Source organism: Macrosteles quadrilineatus, unplaced genomic scaffold (assembly GCF_028750875.1).
Source record: "Macrosteles quadrilineatus isolate MER2022 unplaced genomic scaffold, UCM_ALF_1.0 Scaffold_2__2_contigs__length_208266976, whole genome shotgun sequence".
Taxonomy (NCBI): Eukaryota; Metazoa; Arthropoda; class Insecta; order Hemiptera; family Cicadellidae; genus Macrosteles; species Macrosteles quadrilineatus.
In genome coordinates, this window is record NW_026542595.1 from 202,219,862 (window position 1) to 202,243,374 (window position 23,513).

The 23,513-nt window shown below is 31.9% G+C and overlaps 3 protein-coding genes across 3 annotated transcripts; 1 reads left to right on the forward strand and 2 right to left on the reverse strand.

The window, feature by feature from the left end:
- Window positions 1-963: 963 nt before the first annotated feature.
- Window positions 964-3,935, reverse strand: LOC128985950 (uncharacterized). Its single transcript, XM_054405957.1, has 3 exons — window positions 3,805-3,935; window positions 1,970-2,182; window positions 964-1,306 (listed from the first exon to the last, which is right to left on the reverse strand). Exons 1-3 carry the CDS (start codon window positions 3,871-3,873, stop codon window positions 1,076-1,078), a joined length of 513 nt encoding a protein of 170 aa, XP_054261932.1. The 5' UTR covers window positions 3,874-3,935; the 3' UTR covers window positions 964-1,075.
- Window positions 3,936-5,839: 1,904 nt separating this feature from the next.
- On the reverse strand, window positions 5,840-9,318 carry LOC128985948 (peptidoglycan-recognition protein SB2-like). Its single transcript, XM_054405955.1, has 5 exons — window positions 9,237-9,318; window positions 8,308-8,560; window positions 6,829-6,959; window positions 6,132-6,303; window positions 5,840-6,002 (listed from the first exon to the last, which is right to left on the reverse strand). The coding sequence occupies exons 2-5, from the start codon at window positions 8,553-8,555 to the stop codon at window positions 5,999-6,001; spliced, it is 555 nt and encodes a 184-aa protein (XP_054261930.1). The 5' UTR covers window positions 8,556-8,560; window positions 9,237-9,318; the 3' UTR covers window positions 5,840-5,998.
- Window positions 9,319-15,219: 5,901 nt separating this feature from the next.
- Window positions 15,220-17,812, forward strand: LOC128985947 (uncharacterized). The gene is made up of 3 exons (XM_054405954.1): window positions 15,220-15,329; window positions 16,170-16,373; window positions 17,347-17,812. The coding sequence occupies exons 1-3, from the start codon at window positions 15,267-15,269 to the stop codon at window positions 17,632-17,634; spliced, it is 555 nt and encodes a 184-aa protein (XP_054261929.1). The 5' UTR covers window positions 15,220-15,266; the 3' UTR covers window positions 17,635-17,812.
- The last annotated feature ends 5,701 nt before the right edge of the window (window positions 17,813-23,513 follow it).

Genomic DNA, 23,513 nt, shown 5'->3' on the forward strand with positions numbered 1-23,513 from the left:
TTTTAGTTACATAGCACAGGTTTAAGATTATTTGCATGATTTAGAATGCCCTGCTAAAATATGACAATATCCATTTATCCCAATTAAATACATTGCTAATATGGGAATTTTAGTACAAAAAACTTTATTAGAAAGAAGAATTACCATACAATGTATTTAGAAAATAAAACAACCCCTGTCCACTCCAATCAACCCTCATTCGGGCTTCACAAACTGCCTATATTTTCTGCAACATCTGGTAGCCAGAATTAAAAACCTTAGTATTGGATAGCGTTGCAGTTATTTTGCTTCTTTTCTTTGTTGATCATTATCCTGTTATGCGTTAAGTTTTTTTACCAACTATTTACACTAACCGATATTACTTATGAAATGTCCCGTAATAATCCTTCATGATATGTTAAGTATTTTTTATGTTGATGTAACTTACACAAGAAAAAACATGTCCAGCTTGTATTTTATAAAAAAATACCACATGATCTGTACTTATCATTTAAAAAACTAAGCTTTATCACAGCATAATATATGCGCCTACGAGGACTTAAAACAGTGAAGTTATTGGATACACAGTCCTTCCTTTAACAAGAATTAACTAAGATTTTTGATTTTACAAAATGTTCGTGTTATTTGGGCCTAAAAAAATACAGCCTTTTCAACAATACTCCAATATAGAGTTGATGGCTATTACATAAACAAAGGCCAGTACGTTGTTTGAATGATGAGCAAAACTTGTCATTTTCAGGCTTTCAGTTACAATAACAAATTTTTGACTTTGTCTGCATCCACAAAAACACTTATTTGTCAGGATTAGCCATTCTAGTATGGTTTTCCCCATGTGAGGTGATTTTGATATTTGGCAATCAGGAAAGCTTCGTATAAAGCTTTATTTATACATTTTAAATCGAGAGGTTTGGTTAAATTTAAAACTACAAGATAAAAAAGTTGTATAATCACTAAGAGGTTTTTATTCAGAAATACTTTACATTACTGTATTTTATTTGCGTTAAACATTTCTACTTTAGTAAATGTATCTCACAAGCATACACGCAGCTATAAATTATATAACTTTGCATTATAATTAGCGCATATTTAATTCATATGAACTGCTATTACAGTCATTAGTACATGCATCCATGAAGCGCTTTTCTCGTAGCTGATTTGTACGCTTCATTGCATCTAGTTTTATTTTTGCTGAACACACAAATTGATCTAACTTTGTTTTCCAAGTGTCGTTTTTGTCTTGAATACATGAAGAATCTCCCTTGCAAGTTTGCACAGCATCGTACCAGTCCTTGTCAATACTTTTGATCTGAAATTTAACCATTATCTGTCACCTTCATACCCAAACACTTTATTGTGATTTAATAAATGCTGTATGAAAAAAATCTTTAGAGATAAAAACACACTGCTATAGGAAATGTTTAATATTATCGTTATTTGGTGGCAAACCCTTCTTACCTCTTCAGTTGTATCAACATTTGACAATATATATTTCATTTCTAGAACATTTAAGAAATTCTACGATTATACCGACTGTTACTTGATGACATCTATTAGAACGAGCTTTGTGTAAGCAAATGTTATTTAATACCTTTACCTGTAATAACCTAAAAAAGCCTGTGAAACCTAATCAATGTTTATACTTGTTGTTGTTTAAACGACAACAAATATGCGGTGAAAGCATATTTCCTTTAAAACGAGGACAAAATTACTTAAATTTGAAAGGTAGACAAATGTTATATTTTGATCTTATCCCCCCTTTTTTCATAGCCAACTAAATTCAATCCTTTTAAATATATCCTTTTATGTAAAATAAAATAAAGTGTAAACAAAATAAATACCTTAAAGTTATTTAATGAGCAAGGCATGAAGGTGTCCTTTTGAGGCGTTTTTATGTTTTTAAGTTTTATAAAATTTTATCGAGAAAATTAAAGCTATTTAATCAAAATATAAATTATAATACAATGCTTACCTGCCCCACGTTGCCAATCATCATAGTTTGAAGGGACACACTTTTAAATCCATACCACTTTTGTTTTTTCAACTGGGATTTACATTCCTCAGCTCGGTCCCCAGTGTATTTCTTCAGAAATTCGTCTTGGGAGTTATCGTAGGCATAGTTGGCCAGATCATTTTTAGCATCTACTGTCTCGTTTTGTTTGTAATGATATGTATCTACGATCGCCTAGAGGCACAAATAGGCTGTTGAACTGTATGATTCCACAGCATAATCACAATATGCAAAGTTTAACCAGTTAAATAATATGTAGTTTAAACCGAAATCTATGAACAAATGAATATCATTTTACAATATTTTACAATATTTACAACATTTTAAAATATTTTACAATATTTACAATATTTAAAAACATTTTACAATATTTTATATTTATATTAATATTTATATATTTTTTACAATATTTTACTTTTACAATATATTACAGCACAATTTAAGATGTTCTGCATAAGTGTTACTTTCTCGAATATTGCATACTTGTGGATGAAATTTTTTTATTGAACTAAAACCTATTTAAAAACCAAAACGGACCTAACTTTTTCGTGAATTAAACCCGCAAGCTGCTGAAATAAATTAGATAGGAGTAATCAGTTTTTTCCTCCAGCTTTCCTTTATTGTAATGTAATATCAATTGTTTGCAAGGCCATGTGTCATTTACAAAAAAATATTCAGATAGTAACTTTGTTAATTTGTAGCTTTGTAGCCTATTAACAGGTAGTTAATAGATTTAGTAGCTTCCACAAAAATCTAAATTGTGTCAACATAAAAAAAAGATTTTCTCCGGACTCTTACGTAAAGACAATTACGAAAATATAATCAAATTTAATTTGATTTCACAGATTAAAATATACTGAAGTAAAAGAGAGGTTAATTATTTTCTTCATAACACTTTATTATTTTTTAGGATTATAATGTAAGATTATAAAGCAATTTTAATAGGCATTTACACTTAAACATTCAATGTGCTTACACGACTATCTGTAAATGAGTTTAACCGGTTGCATACAAAAAGCATAGTTTAAAGTAATTCCATTATATTGTAAATCATGTTGATACCCTACAATTACCTTATCGTGCATGAACAAAGTCAATTTGAAATCTTATAATATTGTTGTGATAGTTCATTCTGTGCTAAAAATATTCAGTGTTCTCTTTAGCGTTTGTTCATGGTAAGTCCTGGATCTAAGACTAATAAGTACATACACTAACTTTACTCACGATGACAACATGTCAAAGCACTTAAGCCTTTTTTCAAAGTCAAATTCCCCCGGAAAGAAGGAAATGTTTTGATAAGTAGTAAGTAACTGGATTTTATATTTATTCGGGTGTCACATATCCTCCTTATTAAAGTATTAGTTCTTAGTAACTATAAGAAAGTATTCTTTTTATGTTGAGTACAGTAAGGTCAATATAACATCAGGTGTTTCCCAGATAAATTGGCATATTAAACATTTAATTATTTTTATTAACGTTGTAAGTCCTCAATAACAAAATCAGTTTCTCTATGAAACTACATTTTACAAATTACAGTGCGCTTTAAATAACACAGTCAAAAGTTAAGTAAAATGATAAAATTATTTGTCCCAAATAGTTTATAATTATTTCAAAGCTTTAGTTTGGATTTCAAAACAACAATTAATCATTTGTTGTAAAACAAAGAGACTACAATGTTTCTTATTGACTATATTTACAATGTTTTTTGATTTACAATAAAATATTATTTTACTGTATAAAATAACTATAAGTATTTTTTAACAGACACAACATTTGTTTGTATGCGGAATACTTACACGGCTCAAGTGGAACACAGCAAGTAAGACAATGATACTGGTGAAAGCCATTTCTTGCTTACGGTACATAACGAAGTCGACTGTACACACAGATGTTTTGTCGGATGATCCGCAATAGCTGTTATCGTTACGCTCTGTTTTGTACTCAATAAATGTCCTGACAGAAATTATGACTACTTGTTCACCGGAGAGAATTGCTGTTATCTCCAAATTCAAGAGAAGTATACTAAATGAAATTTTTAACAGCTAAAGCCTGTTACGAATTTTCAAGGCCAGAGTGGAATTGTGGTACGTTATTTAAGGTGTAAATCAATTTGATATGTATGTACGTTATCACTAGGAATACCGTTATAACAAATTTGAAGGATATTTTATCCAAATTTATTTCAAGATGCCAAAGAAATTTAAGAGTTGGGGGCCATTAAAAATATACGATGCATCTATTCCTTTTTACGCTATCTTAAGCTTAGGAGGAGATTATAAAAGACATGGACTGTAGAGAAACAGATTAGTACACAACTTTTGTTAAATATATAGTCGGTATTATCACGGTGCTATCCATAAGGCATATTTTATTTTAAGCGTACTTTTCCTAGTAAAAATTGAAATCCACTTGAATATTTCCTAAATCAAAATTACTTGTTTTTTACCTCTTTGAAACTATATCACGTCTTTATTGATATTTTACTGAAAAGCATCTTGAAACTACATACTGTATACATTCAAACCTATCATTAATGTGGTTTTCACGTGAACGTAATCTATATAAGCCAATATAAATTAGTGTAAGCTATGAGGAATAATAGTTTGTTCCCTATAGATAATTTTCAAATTGCTTATTTAGTCAAAGATAGAAGTATATCGCCCACCACCGACTCATACATACGAAGTACGCCCAGTTTATGATCTACTCGCGTGTTCTATCAACAAGGGTTTGGTGCATCACAGACATCACGCTAAATTCCCATTAACGTTCATACAACTTAGGTATTGAACATTCACCTGTTCACGATCTGGTGATTTTAATCTTCTGTGTTGCTGAATGGCGTTACCAGTGATCACCATTATAGTGTTGCAGTTGTGACAATTTGAATAATGTCCATTTTAAGGGTGGGGCAGAGCTTACATCACCAAACGTTGCTACAATGACCATATAAAGTTACCCATTATCACCCCCAGGTACAAATGAATTTTTATATCGAGATATTTTCATGGTGAGGAACCCTCAAAATGTCAGACTGATGAAAACTCGAAAAACTAAATCTTAACACAACTAAATTAACCACTTCTGGAAAGATCATAATTTTTGTTGTCCCTTACAGTGGAATAACAATGATGAAATTATAATTATCCACCATGTTGTCAAATGTCCATGTACTTTCAGAAATGTTATACCAAAATATTTCTTAAACAAAATTATATGTTTTCTGGTAGGTGGAAGAATAAATTCCTAAGAGAATTAGCATTTATCTTACATTTGTTAACTATACCCTTGGCCTACTAGTTTTGCATACCAATTTTATTATTTGCCATTTGCTTGAACTGATTTTTACAACCTACATCCATGAATATTCCTTTATAACGTTATTGTATGAGGTCGTAAAACATGTTATGTCAATTTGGATTCCATCATTCAAATATGTGTAGTTTGCTTAATCATCATCACTACTACAAGTGTACCTGATTAATAAATAATTCTTTTCTTTGATAGACGGTTTTGATGATACGTGCCTTTCTTGATTATTAAACATCACTTGCAATATAAACTTGTGACAAGCTATACCCGAAAATAAAAATAGAAATTTGAGATTATAAAGTAATTTTCCATAAATTGTTATGTAAAGCGCAACACTTTCAGTAATTATTCCTAAATATATACATATATATACATATATATTGTATACTATTTACAATCGACCAATTAAAATCAACAAATACAAGCATACTTATGATAACTTAGTGTCAAAATAAATCCACACCATTATAAAACCTTGCCGGTGGTGCTTTAATAAAAAAACAATTTTTTAAATCAAAATACTCCATACAAATAATCAGCTCTTTTCAGTAGTCAGTTACAATAGATAGTCTAGGTTCACTTTCATAAAGATTGTAATCGTACGCAAGTGTCTTAGTGACGAACGAAGAATGCCGAAGAAATTCTATGGCAACTCGGACGTTTTGGATGGGCAACTCTTCAACTGAAAAGTAAAAAATAAGTTTTACGTATGTAGAAAGTCCTTCAGCTTCTCATACAATAGTTTCAACATCTAGGTAGTTGTAGTACACTGGGCTAGATTAATTTGATTCTACGCGATGGTTATTCTTACGTCGCTGGGGGTGGTTCAGGTTCATTGCTCGGAGGTGGGGCTACAGCCGAAGCAAATATCTTTGGTTCACTTTCAATAAGTTTGTAGTCGTTGGCAACTTGCTTCAACACATAAGTGGAGTAACGGATGTAGTCAATAGCATTCCGTACATTCTTTATAGGCAGATCAGCAACTGAAAAATATCATTGAAAATGTATGTACAACGGGCACTTCTCTTGGCGCTTGGTTATAGTATGATTATAATTTATAGATTGTTGATGATTTGGATTAATGTTTAACCACATAATGAATCATCAATGCATTATCTGAAAAATATGTTGATAAATTGTTGTAATTATTCACCGCAATATTAGGTTACATCAGTGATATAGAGTATAACTATAATATTTCTAGCTTTTAGATTTTAGATTGAAGCACTTGTTATATTGTTATGAAATCTGAACGGATAGTCTTAGCAATGTTTTAATAAAAAAACATAATTCTAAGTACATCCTCTAATTTACATAAACGTTTTGAAGTTCAATAGTCCTAGCCAGGGCTACCCTAGCTACCAATCTACCAAATATTTTTTTAATCGTATGCAGAATTCTAGGTGAAGGATTAAGAGGCCCTAAAGTAACTGTATTTTATACCGAAAGAACTACCTAATTTGAACTTTGTATTGAAGTATTTAATGATTGGGTGAATTTTTACTCACTGTTCTCGTAGTTTCCGATGAAACCAAACTCAACACTTCTTCCATAAAGCTCTGGAAATCTGTCATTCCTTTCGGGAAGAAAGTCCCACCCTCGTCCTTCGTACACCTTACCATCACCACCGACAATAAAACTGAAAAAATATTACTCCAACTAAATGTGCAAGTGTAATCAAATTAAACCTGATTGTTAGTAAAACCATAGACAAAATGAATTGAAAATAGACTGTCAGCCGAGCACGTGCAGTGGTTACGATGGTTAACTTAGGTTCTGTCGCACACCGCTGGGAGCACCGTGCAGTTAAGAAGCGCGTTGGTCGTAAGTACATGGCGCTCCTAGCGGTGTGCGCCAGAACCTATGGTAACTGCAGCACAGCTAACAGTATATATTTAACTCTCTTTGTCTATGGTAAAATTTAGTATCCTTAACTAGGTCTGTAATCAAATTAAAATACACTCTTACAGTATATGTAAAATGGAGGTCAAACAATAATAGGTAGGAAATGCTTGTAAGAACGGGAAATATTGTATGCCATGCTTATTTTTTTCAAAAAGGTTACTAACTTGGATTGGGTACAGAATGGGCGTGATAAATGTGCCTCCAATATTGATATTACAAATTAAAATAAACTCCTAGATATATGTCAACCAAAAACCTATACACCTATAACATAGAAACCCTTAAGAATCATTGGAGCCTAGACGTGCTAAGTCAAAAATAAAAATAAAACTGCAAAGCAAATTTTTACATATTGTTCCCTAGATATAGAAATGACACTCCCTTTGGTATTTGAAATAATACATATTTATACGGCAAATAACCATTGAGCGAATTTTTTAACCTAACATTGCCCTTAGAGCGGGCAAATTCAAGATGACCGTAAGTTCCAAGGACTCCCTTGGAAACCAATTATAGAACCACAATGAAAATAGATCTCATAGTGCTCTCGATATTTAAATTACAATACATTTGCATTTGGAATTTGATTTTGGTATGGAAAATAAATCTTCAGCAGCTGTTTGAAATTCGTCCAAGATAGCCGACAGCCTTCAAGGACTCCTTATTATCGTTACCACATGTTATCTGTAAAACACAGCTGTGATGCCTGATTTCTTCGAATGATAACGGTATATGCGTCTTAATAACAGTGACAGCACTTTGTAAGGCAATTCAAAGATCCATCTAATGTAAAAGTTCCAGGTTTCAAAACAACATTAGAAGCAAGAGAGTAAGTCTGTGTTTATGTGCAGGTCAAGTAGATGGACCTAGTGCCTGACAAGATAAATGTTAATGGCGTGACTACTAAGATATCTAGGATGTGCTTGCAAAACATAATACACGATAGCATCCTCGGGAAAGTTTAGTTAGTATTTTCACCACCGCTGTGGGTAAATGAGATAAATAACATACTACATCCAAAAAAAGAGTCACATTATGATTAAAATATCCCAAAGGGCCATAAGAACATAATTTATCCTTACTTGTAACCAATGTCTGGTTTCTCTTGGTCCACCATATGAGACTTCTGCAAGTCTCTGACGGCTTTTTCGCATTGAGTGTTGATTAGACATGGTTTTGTTCCTGTGTTGTAGGTAAAGATGACATTAGGTATCGGTTTGTTCTCTATAGGAGGAGGGGGTGTCGACGAGGGAGGCTCCGCCCGCCATCGAGACCTGGGTATAAAGGCGTAGTGGTTCCCGAGCGAGTAGGGGTCTTTGGTTGATGACATGTTGGCTGAAACAGAAGTTTTTGACCGTTTATGGACTACAACACTAAGTGTTTAGTCATGTTAGAAATATTAGGATATAAAAAACTAATTAGATAAAACCCAGACTAATTAGTTAGTAAGACCCAAAACTTTACATTGAGTAGGCTTATTCAACTGGCCACACAAACCGGCCAAATAAAAACACAAAATAACGGGAAAATGCAAAAGAACTGCGGTTAGTCGTTTATGTAAACCTTCAACACCAATTATAGCACTACAGGAGGTAAAATATTTATAATAAAAGGCATTTAAATTCATAAAATACAAGCTTATAGTAATTATTTGTTATTTATTGGTGATGAAAAATTAATTTCCGAAATTAAAAAAATTGAGGATTTTCTACGTTACTGATATTTTTAAAAACGACAAAGTATAAGACATATATATTTTTTCAATTTCGCGCACCTTTTCTTCAAAATCATTTTCCGCCAATTTTCATTTTTGGTATTCATTTGAAATGGATATTGAGGCCATATTACGAAACGGTTTACAGTGTTTTAACCAAAATGGGATTGTACCTACACTTAGCCTAAGTCGTAAGTTAAAAAAAAAAATTTAATATATTGAAATTAAGTGTTCTTAAAGAATTATCCATCACACAGATTATATTAAACAAAAAAGGAAGTTAACTCATTTACTCACATGTTCCTTGTTTCAATAATTAAAAGATATTCTTCAGAAATATATGTACTACATTTTATTAGAGGGTATTCATTGAATAATGTTTTGTTTAGGAAAATAAATTGAGCATTTTGAACAAATCTAGAACATTAGCCTTATCTAAATTACACCCTTATCTCTTCTTATAAAGGTTTTGACTGCTAACACATAAACTATGAATTTCTAATAAAGCTAAGATAGTTTTTCTAACAAACTAGTCCATGATAGCATATCCGTAAAAATACATCTGTATAATATGTTTTTGTAAGTTTGTATAAGCTATTACGCTGTTTTAAACATTAGTAGGGTGAACACATTTTTAAAGAAATTAAACAGTTTTTCTTGAAGCTTAAACTAATATTTTACGTAAAGAATGGTATACGTTATCGTTCAACCTGGACAGCAAGTTCGCTCCGCGGATATTGAATAATACGCTAAGCCTCAGGGGAAATAATGGCTAAGAAGAAAGCGATTTTGGCAAGGAAATGAGAAAAGTCTTAGCTCAAACGTATAAAAGGGAAATCTTCGTTTTACGTTTCCATCCAAACAAAACAATATTAATATTTATTCTGTGATTTTGAATATTACACGCTGTTTTCGACACGGTTGGTATTTTTGAGTATTTCGCTTAAACAGATTTTTTTTTATTTACTTTGTACCCATTGATTTATTTTCTACCTAATAGCAAATACTACCATGTTCCAGAACCAATTATTTTAAATCGAACAAGCAAATACAATCAAAAACTACTCGACTTCTCCTATAAAATGCTTTTTGTATTTAAATGTATATTTAAATTACGAAGTCCAATTATTGCACATTATTACTATTCAGAACGAGTTTAACCATCTGCATGTTTGATATTGCAGCATCCTCAAGAAAATTTGAAAACGTGCAATGCACTTTAATCGGTAGTCTATTTAAGTTAGGTTCTTATTACATACTAAAGCTATTTTATTATAAAACTGCCTCTCTCCTTAATACTCCTATGGCTCTTAAGATTTTAGTCTATAATAAAAGAATAAATAAAAATAATAATAAAGAATTATAAAGAAGAGGTGGTGTCAATATTTCTATATGTGTGTTTGTACGCGCTAAATGCAAAAACTACTCAACCGACTGGGCTCAAATTTCACAGAAATAAAGCTTCAGCCTCGATATTATACATATTATATTATTGATATTATTATATGTATATTATTTTAAAACTATTCCCGATAGTGACCAAGGACTCTGCCTCGTGGGCTATCAAGGTTCTAAAGTTAGAGTTTCAAAAGTTATTATTGATTGATCTCTAACTCAGCAGAGAGCGAATTAACAAAGTTTGAAATGTACACAAGCAGAAATAACTGTCAAATTCACTTGATGTCACAAATTCCACACAGCCGATTTGAACTAATTCAATTCTGTAATATTATATAGGGAATTAGTCTATGGGTAAAATAAATTATTCTTTAATATAGGAAATAAGTAAAATTAGTTTTTGCCGTATCAACATAGGCTCTTACGCTCAGTTTTGAACTTAGCCTTTGATAATTGTTTCCTAGATGTATTTTTGTGGAATGTCGTGTGCAATTTTACAAACTTTTGAATTTTGAACTCAAGTTTAGTTTATAAATATGTTTTATTCACTTCTAAGCTTACAAACTCAATTCATGGGTTTACTATTTTACACACACGTCATGACTAATCTAACCTTGACGTACCATTATACTTTAAAATACTCGTAAAAAAACATTACAAAGCATTTATTACTGAATTAATGTTAATGATTAACGTGACCTATTTTACTAAACATATGTTTGACTTAAACTAAGTAAAAGATATGTCACAACGAAACGGTATACAGATTAATAAATATAGTATAAATTCAAACAATTGAGAACCATTTTTGCAGAGCCTCCAGTATACGTACTAGAATACTGGAACTGACTTATAAATGAAACCTTAGAATAGTTAATATTGCAAAATTGTATCATACATTTAGACGAACTGAACCAAAGTGACTCCCTACAACAATAATTGGTTTACATTGTTAATGAATAATCCGTGCCTTGGCGTGTAAATCTGTAGTATCCGGTGTGATAAACCGCACTTCCGCCGCCTAACTTCCGTTAAGTGTTAATCATCCTGTTACTTCACGTCACTTTCCTGCCTGTTTGTAGATAGCTTTACGATGATCAGATATAAAATACACCACATACAGAATGCAATAATTACTAACCTAATGTGTAATATATTGTAAAAACGAATACTAAACCAATCATCAAACTTGTTCCTTGCACTAATTATGGCCGTTTTAAATTATTCCCGTTTAAAAATAAGTAGGTGAAATAAACATAACCAAATACAGTAATACAAACAAATAATCACACATCATGTTAATAAGGTAATACATTGAAAGAATAGAATACGAATAAGTACAGCAGAGATATTTTTAACATGAGGTAAATGGAAAGTTCCCTTTAGATAGAACATACGAGCTTGTTTTAAAAATTTATGAAATAATGGATAGTTTTGCGCAAGATTTTCGTCATGACGAACATTTTAAGTATATGGTTTATGGGAGTGTGACTTGTAGTTTTCTCAAAAGTTCATGGGTACTTTGGGATTTATATATGGATGGGACTTACATACAAATAAATACTGACACGTAAAACGAATAACATAACAGCTATTTAGGTATACGAATAAAACCCAATAAGCTTAACATCTCCTCTTCGCACACATAATATAACAAAGTACGGCTATAATCTAAAAACTATACGCGAAAAAAGGTTTCACTATTTTTAACAAATACTATTTTTTAATCCAGGTAAAACTGTTTAAACACTAAACTACTTACAATAATAATTTTAATGGTTTCATTTTGGGTTAGTAAGCAGCTGAATGGATGCAAAATAAAAAAAAATAAGAAAAACTAATTTAAATATATAGAAATACTAGCTGACCCGGCGAACTTCGTATCGCCTAAAGGTTTCCCCTAAGACAGACCAATGGAAAGAAAGTACCGTTACGTTTAATTTTCAAGATGATCTCGTTCGCATCGCTCAATCACGTCCTGGTTGAAGTTCGTTCGCTACGCTCACTCACCTTTGGGTTGAAGTTCGTTCGCTACGCTCACTCACCTTTGGGTTGGAGCTCGTTCGCTACGCTCACTCACCTTTAGGTTGGAGCTCGTTCGCTGCGCTCACTTGCCTTCAGGTTAGCTCGTTCGCTACGCTCACTCGCCTCCAGGTTGAAGTTCGTTCAGGTTGGAGCTCGTTCGCTGCGCTCACTTGCCTACAGGTTAGCTCGTTCGCTACGCTCACTCGCCTCCAGGTTGAAGTTCGTTCGCTAAGCTCACTCACCTTTTGGTTGCAAATTAGCTGTTGTCATAAATGTAAAAGAAATAATAGTGCTGCACCCTGTTGGTAATCCTTGTAACTTTAATGCTATTGAACATCATAGAACAGAACCAACTTGTTTTATTGAAACAGCTGTTAAGATTCATTAATTCCATTTCTCATAAGGTTAACATGGGAAACTCCAGAGCCACTGGGGCGGAGCCCTTTTAAGAATTTCGAAACGGGAAGTAGTTTACGTCCGATTCGCATACCTACAGAATTTACACACCAAATTTCATAACGATCGGTGAAGTCGTTCCGGAGGAGTTTGCAGACAAACACTGTGACACGAGAATTTTATATATTAGAAGAAGATAGAACTGTGTCTGATGAAAAAATGTATAGTTGATGAGTCTAAGTTGATGAGTCTAAGTAGGTTTTATATTTTTACACTAAACACAGTTCTGTATGTTGACGTTATTCCTTACGTATACGAATATTTATCCATTACGTTAAAAGGAAAATATCACGAATATGTGAACATTAAATGTGTAGCAGGATTTGGAGGAAAATATGTTGAGTGCACAAAGTCTAAGCATCATTTCAAGTTTTAGAATGCTGTCAGATAAAATAAGATTAATGCGGTCTCTCGACTTAAGCGAGTTGCTTGGCTGCCTAATGATGCGAAGTCCCATCGTTTGGGAGGGAAAAACTCCTTATCTATTTCCATACAGTAAGCATGAATAGATTGCTGATTGCAATGAAGCTGAGGCGGCTGAATAATCCGTTTACAAAATGATTTATTATTAATTCATTACCGGGGGATTTTGAAAGAACCTAGAAAGGAACTAGAAAAAAAAGTGTCAATTAAATCAATTAAAAGAGTTGACATGAATATAACATATAATATATATACTTGTTCAAATTAAAATACCCCCGCCGTAGCAAACCTGCAGACTAAGAGAATTACCATTTGCCTGAATTGATTTTAAATTAAATCTGTTTAAATAACATTAGGTTTAGGTTTGCGGCTACAGCGAGGCTAATAAAGTGTGGTTGGGTAAAATATTAGTAGCTTACTATAGAATAAATAAATTTTCCAAGTTTGATCAAAATATTTCGATAAACAAGCAAACTACAACCTTTTATAATATTCTCAATACGAACATTGAAATTTAAAATTTACATTTTTTTTTTATTTTCTCCGTAACCAATGACCGTACAAAAACACTTTGGTATACTAAATTATTATTTTTCAAGCTCCTTAAAATGGTCAAGAGATGAATTGAGAAATGTTGTGTTTTGAAGGTCAAACAAAGAAGGTCGAAACCCTAAAACCCTTTTTAACCCCGTAAAACCTTGTTCCCATGGTCCGATCATGCTAGTTCGCGATCTCATTAAAGTTGATCCAGCCTTACACTTTCAAACAAAATTTCATAAAAATTGGAGAAAAATAACTCATTTTATCGCGTTCACGGACGTATATATATATAAATGTATAAAGGTTTGAACGAATAGTGTTTTTGGCCTCTAGGGACCTAAAAATGAAAAAGTATATCGGTCCCGGCTTTAGATCTTACCGTGTCACCTATGGTAATAGCTACTTCCCTGCAGGGAAATTCGCTAAACATATACATCTATTATTTTGTTTAAGGGCTAAAAAAAGAATGTTTGTATTTCTTTTGCTTTTTAGGAAAAAAACTCTCTATGTATTTAGTTTCTATAGCTTATACAACCCCACAAACGATATCCAAGTATAATCAATTGCTGACACAGTTTATACTTCAAACACACTCGTTTCTTTATACACTCTATAAAAATGTTTTAAACTAAATTAGTATAAATTCAATATTTATAACACAGGAGGGTTTAGAAAAAATGTAAAATTGTCTATTTAAAAATGGTGGAACAAATGCTACTTAAACCTTTTAATTTGTATGAAAACGACCTTACAATAAGTACTTTAGTATTCCCTTGTACAGATTTTTTTATTTACAATTAAAAACAGTTTTTCAGATTCATAGTACCGGTATTAAAAAACGATATTTATAATACAATCAAGAAAGTATGATATCTATCTTTTATATTAAACCAGAACGGTTATTAAAAATGCAGGGTTGAATACGAAAACTCGTGACAAAAGAAATTAAATAATGGGTTTTTATTGCATTGTTGATACTTTATTGCGAATTCTCGAATAGCGTTGGGTAACCATTTACCTTTTATTAAACGGATATAAGACCTCTTGAATATACAAATTAGATAACAATTTTTCCGTCTTTTTTATTTTTAATCAGAACATTTCAGAAGGTACGAAACACGATAGACCTGCAATTTCAAAGATTAGGAAACTTATTTAATATGAATTATTTTGACATATTTGTTCAACCACTAATATGCATACATGCACACATATATTTTTAGTTTCTAGGTTAGAAATCTTAATTAAATTTATATCCTAAAATTAAGGCTACAGGCAAAAGTCTGATATTAAATAAACGCATTTGGTAATGAGATTACAACCGGAATTCAGTTCGGCAAAAATGCAAGGTAAGAAATTTACAAAGATGGACCACTGATTGTTCAGATTAAACTGATTGCGTTGATAGTGCTGATATAGGCACACCTGATTGTTAGCAACAATCAACCAGCTGTTTAAGGGTTCATTAATGGACAACCTCCCACTATGGAGGCGAGACTGGTGTTCTTGGATGTGATTCTGGTAGTTTTGCTGACTCTCAATTCTTGGGTAAGACTCAAATTGCTAATTATAATGTAGTTGATATTCAATAATCTACTTACATAGGACGTATAGCTTACTTTTGTTAACTGATAGTCTATGTTTAAATTTACGATTTATACTCATTTTTTCAATTGGATGTAAATAATATTAATTTAGTTAGTATAGGATCTCTGAAATATAACTTAAGATAGATTTAATGCGTACTGTTTAGCAGTACCGGTATTTCATACCTTTTAATGGAAAAATTGTTAATATGAGTTCGGATTTCGTTTGATATTTTTCCAACTGTAAAATACACCAACTTGTATGAAATTACATGCAAGTTTTTTTTTATAATACGATATTCATACCGTTTAAATTGAATGATTATACTTTTAGCAGGGATTTAAAAAAATAAATTATGCAATTCCGTAAAATCGTAACTTGCTATTATATCGTTTAAATATATCCCCTATACTATTAAAATTCTGTATCTAATGTCCTTCTTCTCATTTTAGGTTGGAATGAAAATGTGCAAAAAAGGTCGAATAGCAAATAAAATATAGATTTTTGTAAGCCCCTTTGGTTTCTAATGTATAATAAACTTTCGCCTGTCTATTAAGTTTTATATATTAAAAGACCTATAAAATGTTTATGATCTTCATTTTACGAAATTCTGGACATGAACTTTATAGCTTCTACAGTTAAGAACAATGTACTCATTCAAGATAAAACTCTAAGTTGGGGAAGATGATGCAGTAATACCGATAACTGTAGGATTACAATTTTCCAAGCATAACAACTGCTACATTATATTACTATAAATAAACATAAACCTATTGTAAAAGTTGCAACACATTACAACAGGGTGAAGGAGAGAGCTATGAAGCTGAGTTGGATCTGACGAAGGAGACATGGAATAAGGTTCAGAAACTAGGAGACATTACTAAAGATGTTGAAACGCTGCTGAATAAATACAATGGAAATGCTGCAGAAAACTGTGTGAAGCAGCTTCCTCAACAAAACTACCGTTCTGCTCTTGACAAAAAACTAGCATCTTACAAAAGTAAGGTAAGTAGCCTAAATACATTTGTAAGCCAAATTGTAGTTACTCTTGCAATATTCTCTTTAGTATTTATTTCATTGTTATAATTTAGTTAGTTACAGAAATATTAAAATGATTTACTATAGATCACATTCTACTTACGTATGCCAGTAGGTGTCAATTGTTGTTGATATTATTCATGGTATACATGTTTCAAGCCTAACAGGGCTCATCTTCAGCAGCATTTTACTATGTAAAGTTTTTTTCACACCGAGAAACTTGAAACATGTATAACATGAATAATATCAACAACAATTGACACCTATGGGATACTTAAGTAGGTTATTATCTATAGTAAACATATTAAAGGTGTCAAGGCTGATCATTTTGATTTAAATGATGTCAAGTAGACTAAGTGCTAAGTAGTTCCATAGAAAAGTGTAAAGAATGTTTTAAATTGCGATAAATCATATATTAGTTCAAATAATGGATTATAAATTACACAAATTTAATAATCTTGTCAGAAATTTTTCAAAATATTTGTAAGATTATTCAATCTTTTTAGCAACAGAATAAAACCTACTTAAAGTATTTCATAAACAGTCTACTACAAAACTCGTTATTATTAATGCTAGTGGGTCCATAAAATGCAAAAACAATCCTAGAATAAAATAAATGTAAATAAGTATATTAACGAAGAAAATACATCATGCACTATTTTCCTTGTTTTGGGAATTTATGGATTAAAGTATTTATTATCTTTGCCATTGATTTTTTACAATATTATGTCTTTGTGAGATAAGGAATGAAAAAAAAACATTCATTATTTATAGGGCTGTTATAGTTTTCACTTCATAGTCAAAAAGTAACTAAACAAATCGATTTAATAGTAAAAAGAAAATAAAGTATACCAATCGTAAAATAGATTACTTCATGCATGGCCCACCATATAGAATATAAACCACATATACTCTGTTTAATTTGTATCTTAAATTCCAGCTCGACTACAATGACAAATTGCTACGAGGTGAATTGCAGAAGTGCGGCACTGATGAACCATGCAAAGAGGAGGTGATGACTAAATACGAACAAAACATGGACGCTTTGGTGACGAATGCAAACGTGTACATCCCTGGGCTTAAGACTGCGGCACTAAACAACCTGCAGAAGTTTATGGACTCGTGTGTTCAAGGGACTGTGGTAAAGGATGAGAGCAGGCCAGTGTCCAAGAGCACAAGGGATCAAGAGAGTTACAACAGTGAGGTCGGGGATCAATGGCATTGGTAAAACTGAGCCTTTGAAGGTCTAAAGCAGTTGATCCAATAAGCATGATCTAAGCAAACAGGTTTCAAAGCACACTGAGTTCACTGAGCTAAATGTTTCCCATTATTTTTTCGCCTGGAAAAAATATTTTTCGTAATTTCCTTATTATCTGAATATTCCTAAATAAAGTAAAGGTATTTTCTAGTGCTTATTTCAAACCTGACCTTGTTCGTAGTTAATATACACTAAAGTTATTGTTTGCGTTACCTTTTTTTGTGTACAATTCTAAAAAAAACTGCACGTGCTAAGAACAGTTTCCAAACAAACCAGACATATGTTTTTTTCTGAAATAGTTATTTGTGTAACTAGTGGTGAAAGTGGTACTTTGCTGCACACGAGAGCAATGTTTACGCACGAGCCACAGGCGAGTGCGGAATGATCTCGAGTGCAGCAAAGGCCTTTTTCACTCGTGTTACACATTATATTTTTCCTACAGTCACTATAAAGCATATAAATAATTAGTCTTTCAAACACTATACAACACGTTTTTAGGTTCATCTGGCAACACAAATGGAGCCCTAGAGAAAGTAGTACCCGCGGTCCGTACCACTCCGCTATTTTTCTTCGGCAAGAAATGTGCTCCGCGTTTTGACAATATAGTTCCGTATGTTTTTGTAATTTGAAGTGGTCTCCGCGCCTAAAAAAAGGCTTTAAAGGTATTTTCTTGTTTATTAAGATCGTGGGAATGTTTTAAAAACGTTTAAAAGAAAAGTCCAGAAAGTTCAGAAATACCGAAACTATAAACACGAAATGACAGGTTAAATTGTAGTTATAATAGTCAATCAGCTGCTCATAGTATTATTATCTTAAAGTGTTGCCAACCTATTTCCAAGCGTACACGGATTACGTGCATAATAGAACCACGCTGTTTTGTGTTGTTTCGTTGGAATCTTGATGTGCGGCAAAGTATAAATATGCAGCAATTAGCAGCTTTCTGTACTATAAACAGTACAAGGAAGCCAACTTTGTCGGGTGACTGTAGGAAAATGTAATTTTCAAAACTTAAAAAAATTGATTACAATGTTCTCAAACGGACAGGCAGCACAATCTTACCCATCTAATCGATGCAACTTGGGACCTCGGCTCACCTTTTCCAGAAAGAAAATAACCTACTCTTGTGTAATTTAGAATAGCTAATAACAAAACTTAAAGTCTTAACATTTCTTTGCTGCAAAACCTTAAAGTTGTCATTTTTTTCCAGTTAGTATTATACGAAATGGATTAAAATTTTATTTTTAATACGAGTACTGTATATTACGATTTAAAAGATTAAAACAAAACTAATGTCCAGCTTGTCTAAAGTCAATTTTACCGAGTATCCCATCAGTTAAAAGTGATAAAGATGAATGTGACATTTCCAAATTAAGGCAATAACTTCCCACGAAAATCAATGGTGAGCTTTGGCATTAACTTAGTTAGCAACCGATCTAAAAGTGTATTTCAGTTTAAAACACTTCAGATGCATAATATATACATTTCATTTGTTGTAGATAAAATGTTTTATTTAATAAGGTAGCAAAATGCATTTTGGTGTTAGATAGTAAGGTCATAGCATGATAGATTTACTCCAAGTACTAAAAAGCTCAAAATTATAAGACAAATCATTAAAATAGCTAAAACTCTGCAGTTGGTTTAAATATTAGGTCAGTGTAGTTTTACTACCCATATTTTCCATACTTTCAATCACTCCTGTTTCTTCTGTTGTCTAATAATTTGATTGTATCTAATGGTGGATTCCAATCAAACGGTCTGGAGTTATCACTCAGTTAAAGACAATATCAGGTAATCATTGTTAAAAAACATAATAATTACAAAAACCTGATCCCTAACGTTTTAACCCTGAAACCGGGCACCCTTCACAATTTTAATACTCTTTGAACTGGCTACTGGCATGTAAAGACAATTTAAATTCCTAATATTTATATCGTTCAATTCAACAACTCGTTTATATTCCCTTAGTCCACACTGAAGTGTTATTGGCTTCAAACTACACCAAACGTTAAATCAAAGCGAGTGGTAATCAAACTGTCTGATGGAAGTGTTTGTGCCACAAAGACTTGCAAATGTGAGCTATTTGATCAATGGTAATTGTCATCAGAGAAGGCGTGACTAGCATCGCTTGTGGTCGGATTAGGTCCTTGTGCGATTAACTTCACCATTTTTTATTTTTTATTTGCTGTTGCTTCGATTATTTAATTTTTATTTTCGTCGAACCTTTAAATATACATTAGTTGCTTACTACTGCAGAGCAAATGCTAGCTTCAGATGATACTATAATCAAAAAGATCTAAGTTAAAATTACATACTGATAGTTTTTTTTTTGGATTGAACTCAAAGGTAATACCACTACTTGGAGGTTTGGAGCCCATATTGTATAGGTCCCAATGTATATAGGAACGACAAATGATCACTTATGGCTGAGATTAGCCCACAAGCACCGGATTCTGTGATCACCGTGGCTTTGAGTGTTTATTTAATGTAAAATTGTATCTATACGTTAGTTTTCAGGTATATACTTTACTTTATACTTTATACTTTCTTATGAAATGGCAACCAAACTATGTAGGTATTTTAAGCCAAGTATGAATGGAGATGAGTGTAGGATGAGTGGCGCGATCTTGTAGTCTTGTTAGTGACTAAGGCCGACATTCCTTAGACACAGCTGTTAATTAATAGCCCAAACAGCTAATGGCAACTAAGGGACCTACAGTTTATAGTGGAATCCGAACCACATTTTTCCTTGGTATATACGAATTGGTCTAATTATCAGGATAGTACTGCGGATAGTAGTAGTACTCACTAGTGCGGACGTTAATCCACACCAGGGAGTATCCCATCCACAGCGCATGCCTATAAATATCCACAATCCGTGACCTCCAAGTAGCTGGATTACAGGACGACGCCACCCGTCCCAGTCATTAGAGTAAGTCTGCTGTATATGTTAAGCGTTCGAGTTCTAGCCAAGCTTAGAATCCCACAAATATTGTTTAAAATTGACGACGAGGTTAAGCAATGTGGTAGTTACTCGAAGGGGTGGTAAAAAGCTTTATTTAGGATATTTGAAAAGAATAAAGCAATAATAGTAATCCCTGGTAAGCAGATCCCATTATATACATCTGCCATTATCTGACAATTTTTTTTTGCGAGTCAATTAATCATTAATGTGCACCAGCTAAATTCATTACACTTTTTGTAGTCAATTAGGGCTATATGCAATAACGTTACAATCAATTAATAATAACAGAGTATACCTACACGTAAATGTTGTGGTAACGTCAGCGTTGTGGTTTCAATTGGAACTGTTATATTGTGGTCAAACAGTACCAGACATGATTACATCTAATGGGGGAGATCGAAGATGGTATACGTAAGAAAGGGTTAAAAGAGAATAGAGGAGAGCTAATACCTAGGGTGTGTTAAATCCGGTTTGTTCCAGAGAATACTATGTACAAATGTTCTACTACAATCAACCTTCATTTCATTGAATATCTCCGTGTTTCTCAAAGAAATGTCTGCAGGCCAAAAGGTTTTTTTTCCTTGTAACTGTTTTAGGCCATGGTATAGGTAATAGGTTTAAAGTAAAAACCCATTACATTTTTTTCAACACTACCTTACAAAACCCGTCCTGAAATGGTAATTGCATTCACAAAGAAAGACTTTTGTAGCTGTTATTTTCACTCAATAACTAAAATAAGTAATTAATTAGTATGAATAAAAATAGTTAACCTTTATCTGAAATAAACTAGAACCAAGTGGGCGTATTTGTTAATTTAATAGTTACCCAATCATATAAACTTTGAAATCAAAAAGAATTTCAAGAAAGAGGTTTAAAGAAAGAGTTTAAAATGGTGTCGAAAGAAGATTTAAGGGAAAATTAGAGTTATAATTAGACGTATCTTTAAAACAAAACACTTTCACGTAATTAGGCCAGACGTATATCAATTTATATTTTGTTTATAAACTTGCAAGTATAGCACAAAATTAAAAGACATAAGAGTATTTTTTTTCTGAATTTAAACATAAAATAATGCATGTAAATACTACCTTTTGTACCACACTTACTCTGTAAATATTTTTTTTATTAATACTTTAAATAAAAACCGCTGTTATTAAGTTATATTTAGTTTTATTTTTAACTGTTTATGGTTTTTTTATATACGTGAAGAATATAACAAATTGAAACTGTAGCAAATATTAAGTTGTATTTTAATTTTAAATCTAAAAAGAAAGAAGACTCGTTCAGATTTTAAGATAAGCAGAAAACAATATAAGCCAATTATTCCGGTTGTATTGGATCTGGGTTTCAAGAAATTAAAAACAATCTTTGCGAGTTCTTGGTTTTAGATTAAGCACTGTTGAGGGAATTCAATTAAATACTATTGAAGACTGAAGTAGACACCGTTTCCATTTCAATTATAATTCAATCTGTTGGTTTTGTATCCAAAAGACTTACCACTGCAATATTTCACTTACAAAATGGTTTTGTATTTAAAGCAATACACTATGATAGGAAAAGTTAACTATCAAATATTAATGCTATTTGAAAATGTTAAATGCTTTTAAAAGTATATTTCTCATTTCGTATGAAGTGAAATATAAAAAAGATCCACAACTAGAAATACTGCTAAAGAAAATAATTGTTTATACACCTTCTTAAATTAACTACAATTTTGAATTGTATGTATGGTGATCCCAGGATGATTGGTACAGTGTTTGTTACATAAATAAATATAGTTCGTCTTATGTAATTTCTAAAACGAATGTTTTATACTTAAATTTGATCTCAAGGCTTGATATATAGCCTATTGATATGTTGGGTTTAAGTAAGACATACTAAGAACACTAGTGTGATGAGAGTGTTTAATTAGTGATTAGTACCCTACTACACGTATTGATTGTATTCTTCCTAAGGGTTCTTAAATGCTACCATAGAATTAAAGTATTTTCATATAAACCTTTTTTTATCCTAAGACACTAGGCATAGGTTTGTTTTTTACATTACTTCAGGCTAGACCTAGGAGTTGCGGCATTATTAATTCAAATCCATTGGTGATTGGCGGGATTTGAGCCCGGAAAATTTAGGGACTGAAGTCACGCACTCTAACCACTAGACCAGCTCGCTCCTCCTTATAAAGCCTTGTTAGTGTATTCATGTATTTAGCAGTAATCAATTAATACTGGTCTAAAAACACCTGTATAGAGAGACAGATTCTATTTTAAAGTATTATTTTTTATATTACAACTAATAAGATTGTTACAATTCGTAATATTTAAACAACTCGTCAAACTTATAAACAGTCTATTAATGTTAACTGTTTACAGATACAACTAGTTTGACTTCATTTACGTATTATTGACCTTTAAAGAATGTGGAAGAACAGAGGAAAGTCATGTTTCTAATGTGGCTCGCCCCCTGGTAATCTCTGAACGTGATTTTAACTTGCTAAACTTTTAACAGCCTAAAATTTCCTTCAAAAAATTTCATTAACAGCTTTTACTATTTTACAAGTAAACTTTAACTTTTTTGTTTACACATTTAAGTATAGTTTACACTTACAATGTATTTCTTTCAGATGATGACTTATAATAAGATATTTCACAATTTTTCAAATTTTTTTTCATGAATTTATCAGTTATACTAAAACAACAAACTGTTTAACAATTTATACTACAGGTATGTAAAGGTGGGCATGTGTAAGGAAACAATAATGTTTTTCACATTAAATAAATAAATATAAATAATATTTTTAAACGTTTTACAGAACAACTCAACATAACTAAGTTAAAAAATACACAACAATTATAATAAAACAAAATGTATGATACAATATAATTAGAGGCAC